This window comes from Setaria italica, chromosome IV, assembly GCF_000263155.2.
Source record: "Setaria italica strain Yugu1 chromosome IV, Setaria_italica_v2.0, whole genome shotgun sequence".
Taxonomy (NCBI): Eukaryota; Viridiplantae; Streptophyta; class Magnoliopsida; order Poales; family Poaceae; genus Setaria; species Setaria italica.
Window position 1 is genome coordinate 35,127,589 of NC_028453.1, and position 13,191 is coordinate 35,140,779.

The 13,191-nt window shown below is 45.9% G+C and overlaps 2 protein-coding genes across 2 annotated transcripts; one reads left to right on the forward strand and one right to left on the reverse strand.

The window, feature by feature from the left end:
- The first annotated feature begins 2,953 nt into the window (after window positions 1-2,953).
- On the forward strand, window positions 2,954-6,618 carry LOC101754329 (protein RMD5 homolog A). The gene is made up of 2 exons (XM_004965953.3): window positions 2,954-3,136; window positions 5,199-6,618. The coding sequence occupies exon 2, from the start codon at window positions 5,237-5,239 to the stop codon at window positions 6,407-6,409; it is 1,173 nt and encodes a 390-aa protein (XP_004966010.1). The 5' UTR covers window positions 2,954-3,136; window positions 5,199-5,236; the 3' UTR covers window positions 6,410-6,618.
- A 731-nt stretch (window positions 6,619-7,349) lies between these two features.
- LOC101754731 (receptor kinase-like protein Xa21) lies at window positions 7,350-11,152 on the reverse strand. The gene is made up of 2 exons (XM_004965954.2): window positions 7,976-11,152; window positions 7,350-7,883 (listed from the first exon to the last, which is right to left on the reverse strand). Exons 1-2 carry the CDS (start codon window positions 10,989-10,991, stop codon window positions 7,477-7,479), a joined length of 3,423 nt encoding a protein of 1,140 aa, XP_004966011.1. The 5' UTR covers window positions 10,992-11,152; the 3' UTR covers window positions 7,350-7,476.
- Between the last annotated feature and the right edge of the window lie 2,039 nt (window positions 11,153-13,191).

Genomic DNA, 13,191 nt, shown 5'->3' on the forward strand with positions numbered 1-13,191 from the left:
ATCACAATCATCACAAACTCGCTACGGCCCAGGGGTGGGCCCAGGGGGTATTCAATGGTATTCATTGAATACCCATTATTTTTGCTAATCCATTGTATTCAAGGGTATAATCAACTACAAGTAAAAAAATTAAGTTGAAATAGTTAAATTTGTGTACATTTTGAACTTTTAAATACACACTCTTAAACTCCTAGGCCCGCACCTACTACGGCCCACCACAACCTTGAGAGTTAGCCGGCAACACCTAGTCTAGGAGTCTTCACCTCCAAGAATAACAAATGCTTGATGAGCTATCTTGATGTCAACTACAAGGGCTCAAGTTACGGATTACTACCAAGTGCTCAACATAAACTATCTCTCCAACCAACTCAAAGATTTTCACTCAAATCACACAAAATCTTATAAAGAGAGGTTGCGGAGAGCTTCACCGGTCATTGAAATACCACAAATACTTGCAGAACAAGCAGCCCACCAAGGAGGAGCTAAGGGAGGGGTACAAATATCCAATACATCCAGAAACTGGCCGTTAGAGATCAACAGAATGGGTCAGATCAGTTCCAAATTGATCAGGTCGATTTTTTCAATTAAACTAGCTGTTCGCCGGAGAAGATTACAAACCGCTCATACCAGCTCGGTTTTTCACTCAAGACTATCTCACATAGGTCAACAACTATGAGCACTTTTGATGTTGTCATGCAACTAATGCAGCATCCCTTCAAAAATAACTTGGACTTTGGGACCAAGCTAAAATGTGTTGTATGACAAGACAAAAGGTGTTTATGTTTTTCGGGGTCCAAAATGCTGGCAAGTTATAAGCCAGTTCGGGTCTATGATTTGGGGCTTTTAAAAACAGGTGTTGGTTGGGCTTCGGGCCATGGGCGACGCAAGCCAAAAATGCTCAAGTCTAGTTAGAAGTTATGCTTCATTTTCCTAAAGAAATTATAGTTTGCTTGCATAAGATTTGCACAGTAAAAAAGTGTGATTGACAACGCCTAAAGTATCCCGAGAATGGGAGAATTTGCAACGAAAAATAGCATTGGAATGTCATTTGATTTTATCTATGTGGTACTTCATAAATGTCTTTTCTTCTTTCTGGCATAATTTCCCCTACTTTTCTATTATCTTCGGTTTTAAAAGAAAATGACATCTACCAGAGTTACCTACCAAAGATGAATAATTCATCTATGCAACTGAACAATAAAGAGCGTCTCCAACAGCTTTGGTAAAATAGGTGATCTAAATTTCGTTTTAGGTATAGGAGAGAGAAGATTTTTAGATATCTCTTGTGCTCTTCTCCAACAGCTTGGTAAAACCGGATACCTATAATTCTTCTAGGGACTAATCCGCTAGTGCAATCTCATGGGCTAATTTGCAAAATTGCTTTATGCTCTCCTTATGTTCTTCCCCGTCACCTCTACAAATTTCCCGCCACCGTCTGCTCCTCCCCCGCCGCCCTCTCCTCCTGGCCCTCCGCCGCCCTCTCCTCCTGGCCCTCCGCCGCCCTCTACACCGTGGCTCCTCCTCCTCCATCGACGGCACTGCGCTGGGACGGTGCGTGGGGTGGCACTGTGTGGGCTATGGCCGGTGGCGCGAGCTGCAGCGGGCAGCGAGCACGGGCCACATTGGGTGCTGGGCAGCGCCGTGCGAGGCCACGGTCGGCGGCTCGACGCGTGGCTGTGCGACGGGCGGAAGCATGCCAGCATGCGAACGAGCAGCACGGCGGCCGTGTGCAATGGGCAGCCCTGTGTGGGGCGGAGAGGTGAGGGAAGATTATGGCAAGGTCCTCCGACACGCTGGCGTGTAGATGAGCGAGCAGCACGGCGACTGGCGGCTCATGGGGGCCCGCTCAAGGGGCCACACCGAAGTTGAGTTGGTGGAGCTCTAGCACCTTCCATGGTGGCGCAGGTGGTCGGAGGCGGGAAGGATGTTAGCGGCGTGGGGGTGGAAGCAACCGAGGATGCGCTGAAGGTTCAGTGCAAGGCGGTTGGCTCTCCCGCCAGTGGAAGGAGGATTTAGCAATCCAGAAGTTGGGTTGGTATATTTGCATATAGGAGAGAGAAATTTAGGTCATAGCCTAAAAATTTAGGGATAGCAATCCATATAGCAAAGTTGTTGGAGCAGTTTTTAGCTGTTTTTAGGTATACTAGCAATTTTTAGTGATAGCAATCTATTTTACATAAGCTGTTGGAGATACTCTAACATGCCACTGTACTACCGATCCTCTGGATGTCGGTGAGACATTATTGACATAGACAAATAAATGGCTGATTGTTAGTCAAAACTTACAAAGTTTAACTTTATTAAATGGCATACATAAAGAAAATGAGGAAACATTAGAAAGAGTAACTAGGCTACTATATATAACTATGAGTTTAGTGGTCCATGCATGCATTCTATCCTATCCGGAACTCTCCCAAGCCTCCTGTTCTTTGTCCTCTATGGTCTTTATGATATGCTTTAGATACACCCTAATACGTATCTCGATGCGTATGATCATCGCCATTGCCTCACTATTCCTTCTCCACTAGCCTACTGCCGCCTCCTTTCTCAACGCGAGCAACCTCCCTTTGTCATCTCCGCCTTGGCTTTGATCTTTTTATTCCCTTCGGGTGCTAACCAAAACCTTGGTGCTACATGAGGAATCTTTGGATTCAGTTCAATTGCTCCTATGGTTGCACACCCGCATTTGAACTGAAGCTCTTGCTGGCCTCCTAAAAATTTGATTAGACGGGCACAGGGCATCTCTGATCTCATCTCCGAGCATTTGGCGGCAAAATGCAACTTGGCCCATTTAAATTACCGAGCGGGCCTCCAGCTAGGTCCACCTAGGAGTCTCTGTGGCCCGAGAAGACGAGAGGTCCGGGCCTCGCTCGCATAGGCCCATAGGGTGCACGCGTCACGGTTCCGTGCCGGTACTCCGCTCTTGTTCGCTGAACTCACCCCATCCCAAAAATTTCCCAATCACCCAACCCCTGCGTCGCCCGGCCTCCTCTCTCCGTCTCGCCTCCTCACCCAACTACCTCCTCGGCTCCCCGACCACGCCTCCTCGTCACGCTTCCGCGGCGGCCGTCCCCGTCCGCCGCTGAGCCGCAGCACGATCGGAGATCCGCGCCGCTTCTGCTTGTTCGTCCGATTGGTACGTCCCGACCCGCTGCTCCTTTTCCCAATCCGGTTCGCGATCTAGGTGGGTAGGCTGCTCGATCCGGATGCCGAACGCGCGGATGCGCAGGTAGGGTAGGAGTCGCCTTGTGCCGGCCAGATCGCCTCGCTGATGCGCTGGTAGCTGTGAGTGCGCTGCGCTCTAGGGTTCGGTCTTGGTCCCTGTCGCCCCCGGCGGCAAGCGTCGGGCGGTGCCCTTGCCGGCGCGATGCGGCGTCTGCAGGTTTTGGGTTGGACGGCGCGTGGACTGCTAATTTTTTGCGGCCTGGCTACCAGTCTGCCCGTCTGTGGGTTCCTTGCGTGCTTTATTTGGAGGTAGGGTATAGCTGAAGAAGGGAACCTAGGCGAGTCCTTGATGTTGGGATGTTAGGTGAGCGGCACCACCTCCGAGCTTTACTTGGGAGTGCGGATCCACGAGGCGATAAACCTTGCACTTGGTTGGGTGAAGCTATGCGTTGGGTTTTTCTAGGAAGGTAGCTCATCGAACCGCATGCTTGATGTTTCATGGAGTGTGTGCATCCTTGACTTATGCACGGAGGTATTGCGATCGTGTTTAGGGTTTACCTCTGTATGGTTCATTTGGAGGATACCAAATGCTCATATATGGGAACTGTTTGTCATCATGCGCCCATGACATGTGGCGTCTCATGGGACGCGAGATGCAGCGTTCTTTCGGTTGCTATGTTGTCGTCAGCCTTTTTATTTTGCATTATTCAATGCGCTAGTTAAGCTTGAAGTATTTGCAATTATGGGAAAAATTTAAGTTGCAGCAGAATTACTAGAACTTCCAAATTTGAACCAATAATGATTCTGTTTTGGAAGGTTTTGCACGGAGTAGACCCTGTATTGTAAAGAGAATCTAGTTTCATCTTACTGTGTACTGCTATCTGAGTGCTTATGTCGCTAATCGTAGATTTATCTGGAATTCATTTCCATTACAACCTGTCCATTTGGCCATCTTAGGAATCAGCTGGTATTTATCACTGTTATTAAAGGTGTTGACTAGGTGATAAGGCTCTCCCAAAGTTTTGGCCTCCTGGGCATGGTCGGTGCCTTGCCAAAAGCAGTGATGGGTTGTGTCTGTCTGTGGATTAATTTTTTTTGGGTGGTGGGGCGCACTGAATAACAGAAGAATGGGACGAAATCAAGGAAGGAAGGCCAACCAACCGCATCCATCCTTGCCAGCGCCAGTGGGATGCACAACACTTGCTCAAGTAGTGGTGGCCTCCTGGAATGGGGTGGCGGCTATAGTTGATCTGAGGGGCCGGCACCTGGCAGCCCAGCACAGGGGGGCGACAGGGAGAATAGGTGCCGGCCTGCTGGTTTAAGGTGGGATAGAGTGGCGGCAGTGGCGGTGCTGCATTGCATTGGGGGACTGCACTAGCATCAAGGGAAACCTAGAGCACACCTACTGTTGGGGAAGGAGGCTGGGCCGCCCCTCTCTTCTCCTTTTCCCCTTTTTTCTTTTTATATCAATATACAACAATACCTTTTTGTCCCCAGCAAGCCTTTTTCTCTTTCTCTTTTCCATTTTCCTTTTTCCTTCCTCCTCCCTGCTTCTGCTTTGCTGTTTCTTATGATGTGCGTGTCGTCACACAGGCATTGTGAAGGGGTTGGGTTACTATGCCTTGTCTTGCCAACCTGAAGACAATTAGTCTTTATTGCTTTATTAGCTGTCTACTAGTAAGTAGTAACTCTTCACTCTTTTTCATGAACACATATTAGTTCTTGGGTTAATGTAATTTGTAAACTTATCCCCTGTTTAATTGCAGGCACAAATATCTATATGCCTATATCCTAGACATGTATAGATAGACTGTAGTTCAGTCAGGCTTTGGGCCGGCTTCCATGTATTTAATCTTTTCAAGTATTATCTGTAATTCTCAGTGGTTGAATCTATGCTATAATGTTCGCTTCAACAGCATAGTGATCTGTTAGCAGTTTGACTTAATGTGATGCATCTTTCTAATGTTTTTCTTGCTAGTGGTTTTCTTTATAATGAATTAATTGGTTATATGATTTGTGGATCACATGTGCAGGCTAGTTTGAAAAGCTGTGTTAAGTTGGATGTGCTACTATGGAGATCGACAGCCTAAGAGAAGGATTTGACCGAGTTGCTGAGAAACGTGCGTCATCTTCTGCTAAAGCTCTGGAAGCTGTTGATTATATAGTGAATGAAGTTGAGCAGGCAATTGTCAAGCTGCAGATGATGAATACAGATTCTACTGGGAACGTTGACCATACAGCCATCCTTGCAGAACTGAAAGCTAAGCTGAATGAAATGGCACCAATAAACCAACTTGAAGGCAGCCAAAAGGAGCTTAATGTTGCCCTGAGCAAATATCTCAAGCTCCTTGAGAAGTCTTTCAATCCAGATATATCGAAGGCATACAGAAATGTGGATTTTGAGGTTCATACAGTAAACAACATCATAGCGAATCATTTCTACCGCCAAGGCCTCTTTGATCTTGGTGACATGTTCGTCCGTGAGTGTGGGGAATCAGGTGGAGCATCCTTGAAGTTACCATTTCAGGAGATGTATAGTATCCTTGAAGCAATGAAAGCGAGAAACCTTGAGCCTGCCCTCAGTTGGGCTGCCAATAACCATGACCAGCTGCTGCAGAATGGCTCTATGCTTGAGTTCAAGCTTTATCAGCTTCAGTTTGTTGAGATACTATCTAAAGGAAGTAGGGATGGGTCCAAGGATGAGGCTATTCAATATGCCAGGACTCACTTGGTTCCCTTTGCATCTGTGCACAAGGAAGAATTCCAGAAGCTAATGGCTTGCCTTCTCTGGGTTGGCCGGCTGGATCAATCCCCATATTCCGAGTTAATGTCATCAGCGCATTGGGATAAGCTAGCTGAGGAGCTTACCCATCAATTCTGCAGCCTTTTGGGCCAGTCTAGGGAGAGCCCATTGAGTGTTGCAGTATCAGCTGGTTTTCAGGGACTACCAACTCTGCTGAAGCTGACGCAAGTCATGGCTGCAAAGAAGCAGGAATGGCAAGTGATGAAGCAGCTGCCAGTTCCCATAGACATCGGGCCGGAGTTCCAGTACCACTCTGTTTTCGTGTGCCCAGTACTCAGGGAGCAGTCCAGCGATGAGAACCCTCCGATGCGGATGCCCTGTGGGCACGTTGTCTCAAAGCAGTCTATCATGAAGCTGTCGAAGAGCAGCTCCAGGCCGTTCAAGTGCCCCTACTGCCCCTCGGAGGCTGTCGCATCTCATTGCAAGCAGCTGCATTTCTAGATGTCTGATCTTTTCTGGCTGCGCAAACCTGTTGATACATGCTTTCCCTCCTGTTCCCTGTTACACTGGCCCAATCAATAACTTATATGTACTCTGTAATATACATGTGTGCTCGGTTAAACCTGTAGTGCCGTCTGGATGTTAATCTGTACAGTCTCTGTTAGTCTGGATGTTAAAGAATATGCAGCACAGGTGATTTGCAGTTGCAAGGTTCTGCATGTTTTGATAGTTGGACGGTCAAGATATATGTTACTAACGACGAAATTCTACTTAAAAAAACCAACTGAATGTGAAATGGCGAAATTTCTTATATCTTTAACTACGGAATTAGACTAAAAAACAAAACTGAATGTTAAAGCAAATCTGAATACCAAATGATGGCGAAATTAGGACCCTTTTGACATTTGGATGGTGCCATGGTCGACGGCACGGATCAAACGCATCGATTGGACGACGGACGACCCGGTTGGCCAGTTCAAAGCTCGCACGCCCCAAGCTGCCCGAGCACGAAACAACCGTCGGATCATGATCGGATGGACTGAACTCGCTGCGCCTTTCGCCGGATCCCTATTCCAATGGCGCGGCGAGCAACGGCGGCGGCGCTGCTGTCTTCCCATGCCGCCGCGGCACGGAATGGCGGCTAGCAATAACGGCCTTGGGGCACGCGCGTAGTTAGAGGTCCGCGGCGCGGTCCAAGCAGGGAGGGAGGAAGAGCTGAAGCTAGGGTTCTGTGAATACCAGGTACGCGCACGCACGCCTGAGATTTTAGTGGGTGACATTGGAGGTGGGCGTTTCTCCGTGTGGGTTAGTGCGAACTTTTGTGCATACGCATCCTGTTTACGAATCCTTACCCAAAATCGGCTTCCAGAAACATGTTTTAAATCCGATTCCGACAGTGCTGGCTGAAATCCTTGTACATGGATCTTTTTAGGCTATGAGCAACAGTGATTTATGCTGTAGTTACCATCACTACCTGTCTACCTGCTGTCTTTTTGCAAATTAAGGTAATATGTAAGGATACATAATGCAAAAGGGGTACAAGCAAATCATGAAGTATCAGTTGAACATTAGTATCTACATGCTGCAGCATCTGTAGGTAGCTGCTGTTCCACCAATTTGTTTGATTCACCGTGCAAGTTTGATAATGCCTGCTTGATTTTAAGGATCTCAGTGCAGACTTGTCCCATTCCAGGTCGCTCTCTGGGTGATATCATGGAGCAACAGAGTCCTATTCTCACCAATGGAGTGATACAGGTCTTCATGGTTTCAGTTGCATCGACTTCGTGTTGTAGCATCACCGGATCGACAATCTCATGGATCTTCTCTGGAAACGCTCTTTCCACAAAGCCATGCAGGTTTGTACCATCACTGAATCTTTCATCGGTCGGACGACTCCCTGTTATTATTTCTAGCAGAAGCACTCCAAAGCTATAAACATCGCCCTTAGTTGATATCTCTTTGTTCATGCCGTACTCTGCACCATTTACAGATACAAAACGAAACCTTTCAATTTTGTAAGCAGAAAACAGAAACAAGGCTAACTATTTATACATAAGCTTATCTGACCTGGTGGGATGTACCCAATGGATCCTTTGAGGCAAGCCAAAGTTGACGTACATTCTTGTTGTGCATTTTTGGTGTATAGAAATCTTGCTAGGCCAAAGTCACTGACATATGCAGTCAAGTTCAAGTCCAAAAGAACATTGCTTGGCTTCAAGTCACAGTGTATCAATCGAGTTGCACATTGGTTATGAAGATAATCCAGAGCAGATGCTATATCCAAAGATATATTGATTCTTTGACTTAGAGTCAGAATATCTCTTTGACTGCGATCATGGGCCATTGGATGTAGCCACAAATCCAGGTTCCCATTTGGCATGTATTGGAACACTAGGGCCTTAAAGGCTGACCCGGTATAATCCACGGAAGAGCATGAAGTAATTATTTTTACTAGATTTCGATGGCGGAGAATTCTTAGGGCTTCACATTCTGCAATGAAGCTCCTCTCCGCCCCATATATGTCAAGTTTAAAAATCTTGATGGCAACTTGATCTTCAAGATGATTTAGATTACCCTTATAAACCTCTCCGAATGATCCTGTGCCAATTAAATTAGAAGAAGAGAACCTTTCTGTTGCATTTACTATATCTCTATATGTAATCCTTTTAACGTGCTTACTGAGTTTTGGCAAATTTGACTTTACTTGCATCCTCTTCCTCCAATGAACTGCAGTTAGACAGGAAAGAATCATTACAACACCAGCAAAAACTGATATTACTATCCCCACTACCAGTGCCATGATCTTGTGTTTCTTTCTCCTATCGGTGAATGCTGAACAAAGGGGCATACCACCTGTTAGAACACTTGTACACAAATGCTTGTTCCCTTCAATGGACACTGCTCCAGCTATGTCAAAAATTCCACCTCTCGGAACTGCTCCGCCGAAATTGTTGAAGGACAGATTGAGATGTTGCAGAGAACTCAAGGATGTGAGGAACTCTGGGATATCTCCAGACAAATTGTTTACAGAAATATCCATATCCTTGATGCTTACCAAGTTCTTCAAAGATTTTGGAATGCTTCCAGCAAAGTAGTTGTTTTGCATCTCAAGTTCCTCCAGAACCACACACCTGTCGAGGTTGGATGGGATATTGCCAGACAACAAGTTATTTGAGATGCTAAATTTGTTAAGGTTGATGAGGTTGCCAACTTCATCTGGTATTGGCCCGGACAAGTAATTGTGTGACAAGTCAAACTCGACTGTAGTAGTTTTGAATATATTACTTGGTATACTCCCATCTAGTGAGTTGTGAGCAAGGTTCAATTTTTGGAGTTGAGTGCAGTGTCCTATAGTTGCAGGTATCCTTCCACTCAAGTTGTTCCCCTCCAGTTTCAGTTCAGTCAGCTGAGCAAGGTTGCCAATAGCATCAGGGATTTGGCCTGAGAGCTTGTTGTGTGCCAAATTAAAAGTGCCCAAGTTGCGCAAATTTCCAATTGTTTGTGGTATTTTACCAATGAAATGATTGCAATCCATGAGCAGCTGATTAAGGTTTCTGAGATTACCTGTCTCTGGTGGTATAGGCCCAGAAATGCTGTTATTTCTCAGCCACAGCATCTCAATGCTTATCGAAAGATTACCAAAAGAACTTGGCAATTTCCCTCTGAGATTGTTTCCATCCAATAAAAGAGTCTTCAGTTTGGAACAATTTGAGAGCGAAGACATAAAGGCCCAGTCGCCTGCGTCTAGCATGTTGTTGCCCAGATCAAGTATCTTTAAATTTGGCAATGACCCAAAGAACGGAATGGACCCACTTAAGCTGTTGTTACCTAGCTCAAGCACTTGGAGGTTGGATGCATTGAGAAGAGAAGTTGGGATCGGGCCCTCAAATTTGTTTCCGGTGAGGATTAAGCCCTGAATACTTGGAAGCATGAAGCCAATGTCCAAAGGCAACCGTCCAGTAAGATAGTTCTCAGCCAAAGCGATATATGTCAGGGAGGACATGTTGAAGAGAGATTTTGGAACTGGCCCTGACAAGTTGTTTTCATTGAAGTCCAATATTTCTAGTGTTGAAATATTACCTAAGCACTCTGGTATGCTCCCAACTAGTTTATTTTGATTAAGATAAATAGAAACTAGGGAGGAAAGGTTCCCTATCGAGGAAGGTATTGATCCTGAGAGATGATTCTCTTCTAAATGAAGATGTTTAACAGGGGAGGAGAATGCAGTAACAGGTGGTATAGAACCAACAAGTTGGTTCTGCTGTAAGGATATAACTATAAGTGACGAGGTGTTGAAGAGAGCCTTCGGGACTTCTCCAACAAGATTATTTTTCATGAGCTTGAGTATTTGGAGAGATGAACTGTTTGCTATGGACTCTGGGATGCCCCCAGTGAGAGCATTGCTACCTAGATCAACATAAGTGAGCGAAAGGCTGCTGCCCAGTGCCGGTGGTATGTTGCCTCTAAGATTATTTCTGGAAAGATCTAGCATTTGCAGCTCATGAAGATTCCCAAAAGAATATGGGATGTTCCCTTGGAGCTTGTTGTTGCTAAGATTAATCTCTTGAAGATGCCTGCATTGGCTTAGGGCAGGCGGGATCTGACCTTGGAGGGAATTGTTCCACAAACCTAGGATTCGAAGCCGGGAGCATGAAGAGAGGTCAGCTGGGATATTACCTTCCAAGGAATTCATGCTGAGGTTGAGGTAGCTGAGTTGGCTCAGGAGGCGGAACTCGGACGGTATGCTTCCTTGGAAGCTATTGTTTGACAGTTGGAGCTTTTCAAGACAGGTGAGGTTGGTGATGCAAGGTGGAATGAGGCCTGTGATACCTTCTGATGGAAGGTTTAGCTCAATGACACGACGGGGAGACAGTGCACTGCAAGTGACTCCATGCCAGTTGCAGAATTCCAATGATGCAATGCTCCATGAGACGAAAACATGCGCTGGACTGTTGATCTGGGACTTGAAGCAAAGGAGAGCTTGTCGATCATTTTCAGTTTCGTTGGAGGTGGCTAACAAATTGCAAAAGGTGGTGGAGATAGAAAGTAGCCAAACAAGAGCGAAGACACCTAGGTACGCCATTATTATTTGATAGAGCTAGATGCAAAGTATCCTTTTGCCTAGCAAGGCGATGTGTTACTTGCACCATACTACTCCAGAGGGCACTCAGTTTTGTAGTCACTCAAGCATACACCGGGAACTAATGAGATGCCTGAATGGATGCTTTTGGGATTTAGCTTCAAAGTCAGTCAATCGAAACGTATGCTACCTGCTCGCTAAATTTTGTTTACTACTGTTTGAATTGTTCTGAAGTAGTTGATGTAGCTAGTCTTGGAATTGTTCAGAAGTAGTTGTAGTCTACTTGTAAAATATGATGAAATACCAATTTGTAAGGATGGTGAGGTGCTATTGAGTTTGTTGGCAGGCTGTGATGCCTTGCGACGTAAGGTTAGCTTAGCTCCATGACATGATGCGTAGACTTTGCTGTGCAAGTGCAGCTTCGCTAGCCCGCAGTCAATTAAAACATTTGGTACCTGCTCACTAAGTTTTCTTCTGCTTGAATTATTTAGAATCAGCCGAACTCTAATTGTAAAATATCGAGTATGTTATCAAATAGTTGGGAAGACTGGGTGCTCTAAGCGTTCTACAGCTGCTTCGGTTGAGACAGAAAAAGGGAGAAATGGTACACATGGAGAGGCGAGGCAAAAGCCCCTATCAAGGATCAGTGATACTCTGCCTTTTCTCTGATCACCTAGACTATATGGAAAGGGAGAACCAGAAGCTATTTAAAATTATTGTTAAGGCAAAACAGGAAGGGAAAATATTTGTGTGCTTCGTTCCTAGAATCCGGCCTGATCCACTTGACAAAAGCTTCATCAGCATAAAGAAGAGCAGCCTCGTTAGTTGTCGGCAAACAAAGGACACTGAAAACTCCAAGAAAGCAGTCCAGACTTGGACTGACAGTGGACTCTGACAGTGAGATGAGATGCCACCAACCATGCACTCGCTCGGCTGCCACAGCATAGCATAAAACTTTTGTAGAAAATTAGCAACGACTAGAAGTCGTTTTTCTTTCTTTAGTAGAAAACAAGGACGCACACTAACCCTACACGACGCGTCCACTACACACGCTAAGAACATCCGCAGAGGCTCTAAACTCCTGATGCATTTTGTCCACCTTGTTTTGGTTAAATAAGACACAACCTGCCAATCGCAAAAGCTTGTCTGGAGTTTACGATGCAGCAATTTTAGGGCGATACAGATTGAATTTGCGGCGAAAGGGCAAGACGATAACAAGGAATTCGATCCTATCGGAATTAAGTTAGAATTTGCGTCGCTACAAGTTTCAAATGAATTGTTTTCGCAGGCTCAACTACCACGAGCGATCTCTATCCACGTTTCTTTATTGTTCCGAACATAAGTTTGGGGCTCATCGCGGCTGAGTAATATACGTCGTGATTCAGGCTAAGACTGGGAGTTGACTCAGATAGTGGAACGTTTCTCAACATCCTCTGCATACGTTGCATTTGACTGAGGTCATTCTCTGCGTAATATGAACGGACACCTTACTCTTCGCAACAGATGTAACGCGCCATAACCTGTGTCAGCTCAATTGTACACCAGTGTCAGCTGCATATATAGGTAAACAATGCCTAACAGTAATTTTCTACTGATTTCGCAAAAAAAAATCATTGGTGTCAGCTGACACAATAAACAGGCTTGGCTCCGCCCCTGGACTTGGGAGTGATGCCTAAGTGTGATTGAAAGGGACCGTGACAAACCCTACGAGGGGGAGGTGAATTGGGAGGTGAATTGCTATCTCTGCCACAAAAGAGTTTTACATCCTAAATTCCAATCCTATAAACTACACATGGCAATTCTAAGTAAACGTGGAATGTAAGTGCAATAAGAAATGCGGAAAGTAAATGAGGTAGAGAAGATAAATTTCTGACACGACTGAGGTATCGAAAAGCAAAGCTTTCCACTAGTCCTTATTGTTGGAGCCCCTCTCAAAGAGAATGCCCACACAAGGGCATGAACTCCCCGGTCAAGTAATTCCGTAGGATAGCCGACGGGCCTTCCCTCACGCACAAGTGGGTCTTTGCCTAGCCTCTCCCGGATGCTCCTTGCCGCTCTTCACTTGGTAGAGTTTCGGCAAAACGCCTAGGGCCTCTCTTCCCTATCACAAGCACCGACGGCCACTCCACAAACATGATTGGAGGGTCTCGCAAGACTTACAAGCCCCACATTTACACCTCTTGGTACGCGCAAGCACCGATAC